Genomic DNA, 5,514 nt, shown 5'->3' with positions numbered 1-5,514 from the left:
TACAGGCCCGGGGTGCTGGTGGGCAACTGGAAGGAGGCGTCGTGCCTGGAGGAGGTAGCGCTGGGGCCGGGCCCTTCTCGTCTCTCCACCTCCCGGAGAGCCTCTCCTGTCCCTTCACCTCTCGGGGCTTCCCCCTAATTGTTTAAATTCGGTTTAAACATGAGATGGTGAGTGCTGTCTAACATTTCCCTCCCCCTCCTCCCCTTCCGAGCAGGAGCGCCTGAGGGATTTCTTGCATAAAAGAGAGCGAGGAGAACTTTTAATACAGAAAGTCAGCAAGCTTCAAGACCATCTCTTCAAGAAGGTAATTCTTTAAGAACATTACATCAATTCTTTATGACTCCACACAGAACAGCACAGCCGCCATTAGTGTTCTTCACGCATTAAGAAGGCAGCGGATTAGCACATGTTAAAGTACTCGTGACAGTAGGTTCAGAGAATGCTGTAAAGAATTGTGCATATTTTAATTTAGATACAGCTGTCGGTATCTAAGGATGGATTGGTTCATTTTGGAGACACTGTGATGCTTTTGAACCCCGACAACAAATCCTCAGTGGAGAGCGACCCTGGAGCCTGCGGCAGTCTGACTTTGGCCATTAACCTGGATGAACTGTCCCTATATTCAGTCACGTCACTGCGAGCCCCTCGAGGAGTCAGCGCAGTCCAGAGCGTGGACCCTAGGGGTCGAAATACTTTTTGTATTTTAAGGTTTGGTACTTTCTTGAGTTATTTTCAATTGTTGTTTTAGCTTTCGGTATCTTGTTTTGATGCAATGAGGTCTGCTAAAATACAAATGAGTTTGAGCAAGATCAATGTACTTAAGAAAGAGTCTCTAACTTGGATCATGCATTAAGCTTGCTTCTCTTCTGGGTTACTGTGAATAATTCCTGGGCTGATTTAAACTTCCTTGAACTGGTGTGAAAACAGAATTGAGTTCACTGTATCATTTGCTAAACTCTGCAGCTGTTTTTAATGCTGTCATATTTCGGCTGTAGAATACAAAACATGTCCAAATATTACCTAGTATTATTATTCACACTCTCAGGTCTCTGAAGCAGAAATATGTGTCAATGCTTTTGTTGTACATGAAGTACACAGAGTTCTGCTGTCCTAAAAACCCACAACCTTAACCAAACAGCATATTCTCCCTCAAAGACATATTTAATCCCAGCTATTTGTGGGAGAAGAAATAGAACAGTCCTGCTCAATAGTTGAAGGCTCTGAGTGCATGTATTCAACAATAATAATGTATGAGTCTACAAACTAACTAAGAAAGAATTTGGATTCCAAGAGCATAATTTAGGCATTCTAGAACTGCAATCAAAGTATTTTTGCCGAGCTGCCTGCCTGATCTTACAGCTATTGGTGCCAAACGCTATTGAGTCCCTCATTAGCATTTTATTTAGTTATTCGTTAATGTAGGATACAGATATAATTCTAGAAATAGAGATATACCTGTAGGTGTGATGATGTTGACTATCAGTCACATATTATAGCAACATATTTTAAGTTACACACAAACACAAAGACACACTTCTTCTGCTTTTAGCCTGTGACTTTTTGGATGCTTGTATTAAGTATATTTTAAAGGGGTCCGCAGTTCTGAATTCTGATTGATTTTTCACTGGATATTATCTTTCCACCCTGCATGTTAATGAATACCTCATAAACAGTAATGAATACAGTCTGATTCTATTCTGTTAAATATTTTAACCAGCAAGTCAAGCATGAAATATCTTTTCAGTTAAGATATATTCCCATTTTAAAGGTAAACTTAATATAAAGTGTTGCCAGAAGGCCTAACTGTAGACCAAAACAAACAAACAGAACAGTAAAGCTGATTATTTGAATGTCTCTTTCTTCCTTTTCACAATTTTAACAGTGTTGATGGAGGTTCAGTGGGTGAACCAGTTAGATTTGGGCAAAACTTTGGTCTTGGGACAACAGGAGGGTTTCCTGACCAAATGGTAAGACAATAAAGATGCAAATGGCAATGGTAGCATACACTGATAGTCTGCATTTAGTTTGTATATATATACATATATAAAAAGCTGTATAGTGGTTCAACAATGTAGTTTTACAGAACAGGTTCAGAATCAAACACTGATCAAGATACTCAATACCTGTTAAAAAAGTTATGCAACTTGCCTGAGGTTGGGTGTGCAAGCCAAGGGAGCTGTTGGCCAGAATAACTGGATAAAGGAGATTTTAAAAAAGAAAAGAGAAAAGGAAATTAAAATTAGCTTGTGAATCATGAGAGAATTCATCATTACAAGAAGATTAATTTTTTTCTTTAAGTAAGTCCAAAATGAGGTTTTATTTCTTGTGTATATAAATGTATAGTAGGTGTATGAAGTAACATACTGTTCTATCATTCCAAGGGTGCAGATTTCTATTAAATGTTAATCTTGTTTCCCTCTGCAAGTTAGAAGCAAGTAAGACATTAGGTGTTACACGTGCACCCAGAATAAATCACTGCAACTTTGAGAATCTCAAATTTTCCCTCTCAACAACAACTTTGGTGGAAGAGAACCTGGGGAATGTAAATTCAATTTTAAATTAGTATTTGCCAGTCTGCACATAGATAGTATAGCTACTTAATGAGTTTATCAGTATAGAATCTGTATTATGAGTTTTGTATGCATAGCTTTAGCTTGGCAGACTGATTTAGCAGAAGCCAAGAGATTTTTTTTTTCTGTTGAAAAGTATTTTTAAAAATTACATATCTTGTTTCATTTACATTTATACTGTCCTTAATATATATTTTTATTTACAGTTATATCTAGCAAGTGATCATAAATCATTTGTAAGATTTGCTAAAAAAACTTACCTTCAGCAAGTATTTTTGACAGATGAGCTGTCCTATTTGACTTCTTGGCAAGCTGCCTTCTTGGATCCACAGCTACGTCTTGAATACGAAGGATTTCCAGTTCCTGTAAGAAACTAAAATTGTAGAAAATGTTATGAAGATTTAATTGAAACAGTAGATGAAATACTTAGAAAAAAGTTGTGTCCATTTCATTAACATATTTTACTTGTATAAGTTCTGGTCTGTGATTTTAGGAAAGGGCAGAGGGAAGCAACAGTGTTCTTTACCCAGTGAATCCGCACATACAACTATTAGGAGCTGGTGTATATTTTGAGGTTGACTTGCTCAGTTTTTCTATCAGAATTTTTTTTAAGATAGACATCATCATGTTGTGAGGATGCAGTATTTGGAATGCACTTTAACAAGACTTCTGAGCACTAAATTCTGTTTCCAGACAGGAGCTGTGATCAATTAAGAATTCATGTACATTACATTTAAAAAGTATTAAAAAGACTCTTTTGTAGATACATTAAGCTGTTTCACATAACTTCCCGAAGTGCTGGCTGTATAGCAAAATACCACAAATATAACTGTTCCTCTACAGCCTTGAACTGTGACTCATTTACATGAATCAAATCACTAATAAACACAGTCAAAATTACGTAACTGTCAATGATAGCATTGTTTAGCCACAGTGTTTGTAAATGAGGGCGACTAAAAATTAATTCTGTTATTCATAAAAAACTGTAAATTGGTAAAAATATAAAGGTCCATTCTTAGGCTGTGTTCTCAACCTATCTGCATCTCTCATAGGCCAAATATCAACTGTAAGAGGAATCACCTGATGGCACAGGCCACTGGAATGATGCCTCTCTACTGCTTGCTTGACTTTATTTTTTAATTTGAACTGCCCAGCACAGGGGAGTGGAATAGAACGGACATACAGGAGAATGCATCTGACCTGAAGGCTAAACATTTGGCTAGGCTGAGCTGTTAAACAGTTGTGTCGAGAACTGATACAGGGTGTAAAATATCTCACTATAAATTTACAGCAGTCTCAAAGTGATACAGAGTAATGCGGGCTTACACTAAGCAGCAAATAAAAGCATTTAATTTGAATACAAACAGTGTAAAAATGTCTGTTAAGTGTCTTCCCTTGTTGCTGTTTCCAGGCAAACTCTAAAATTATTATTACTCATTGCCATACTAATCGAAGCTTAGCTGTTCCAAGGAACTTTTGGACAAGGTAAGAATAATTTATAACTATCAGGGATGTACATAATGATGTGCCAACATCAAGAATTACTCTAAGCATAGCACAAGATAGGTGCTTTACGAATACACTGAGGAAATGGAAAAGAACACAGAATGCACATTCTCCCTTATTTTATTTCTGGTTTGTAATGCATGCCACTGTGATGTTGGCAACAATCAGCTCAGTCTTATTTGGATTTTATTCTTTTTAATTCATATCATATCATACTTCTAGCCTTCTCTAGTTTCTTGATTGTTCTCCCTTTGAATATCTTGAGAAATTATAGTTGTTTGGATTTTAGGGGGGGTTGTTTGTTTTTTCTAGAAAAAACAATAGTATACTAGGAATTGTAAGAAGTAAGACAATTAAATAAGAACACACTGCAAAAAAAAGTGTATATTGCTTATGTCTGTATAAATCAATCTCTCAACAAATTGAAGTTAATTCAACAACTCAAGTTAATATGCATGCATTAAATTAATATTGCTTAAGCATTGTTAAGAAGTATACAAATGGTATCCTATTAAATTCTGAGCAAGATCTGACTGAGAATTTGTATCAGGTTTTTGAGGATGAAAAAAGGTCTGAAAGTTTGAGGCTGAAATAGCTATTAAGTAGCCAGGGTCTTCCACAGAGAGAAATGGTGACGTGAATCCTGATGAGACCCTAACTGGGATCCTGGTGTATCACTGCCTTATACTGATGGGGCTGCTTTAACTCTAAAGCTAGAAAGGTGGCCGTTTCCCTTTGATTTCAAATTCCAAAATTAGTCATATAAAACAAAGTGGGCTATTCTGTTTCTTTTAGGTGTCTGACATTTAAAAGTGGATGTTGATATTTCTGTATCAGCCAAGAGGAACATGAGAAAACCTTTTAACAATTCACAGATAATGCAGATTTGCTGAATTTGTGTGTATCTTAATTCTCCCTGCCCATCTCCTTTTCTTTGACTTTGCAGGTCTTATTTTGGAAAAGAATATGAAGTAATTTGTCACACTTATCTGGACTCCCATAAAGCTGAAGAAGATAAGAATTACTGGCAAGTGGTCACAGGAGATCCCAACAGTGAAAACGGTACAATGTTTGACAGACCCAGCCCTCACCCAAGGGGGATCAGAAGGAATGAGTTTTGTGAAGAGACATAGAATATAAAAATCCCAGACTACAGCCAACAGAGGCTGATGAGCTTCTGATTCTTGGGTTTTTTTCTGTCTAGACTTCATTTTTAGGGTTTTTTGTTTTAAAAATAGAAATTAAAATCTACCATCAGTAATACTGCATGATCTCATTAACTCATCAAGGTTGTACACTGGGCAAAAACTAATAAAATTTGATAAACCACGCACAATATCAAGAACTCTTGAATAAAAAAGAGTTCATTTTCCCATTTTCCCATTCATTGATGGGAAAAGATGTCAGAATCCAGGAAATCTAATGTATTTTCATTAGA

General features: G+C 36.5%; 1 protein-coding gene across 1 annotated transcript; it reads left to right on the top strand.

Annotated features, from left to right (window-relative positions):
• Positions 1–3: 3 nt before the first annotated feature.
• On the top strand, positions 4–5,209 carry LOC104271470 (chromosome unknown open reading frame, human C15orf26; the record flags this gene model as incomplete). Its single annotated transcript, XM_009866152.1, has 7 exons — positions 4–54; positions 215–304; positions 473–708; positions 1,883–1,967; positions 2,777–2,935; positions 3,982–4,055; positions 5,023–5,209. Coding segments are annotated over 7 exons (882 nt in total), but the record flags the coding sequence as incomplete, so codon positions are not given.
• Positions 5,210–5,514: the final 305 nt, after the last annotated feature.

Source organism: Apaloderma vittatum, unplaced genomic scaffold, assembly GCF_000703405.1.
Source record: "Apaloderma vittatum isolate BGI_N311 unplaced genomic scaffold, ASM70340v1 scaffold4243, whole genome shotgun sequence".
NCBI lineage: Eukaryota > Metazoa > Chordata > Aves > Trogoniformes > Trogonidae > Apaloderma > Apaloderma vittatum.
The sequence above is the reverse complement of the archived record's forward strand: the minus strand, read 5'-3'. Positions and strand labels throughout refer to the sequence as shown.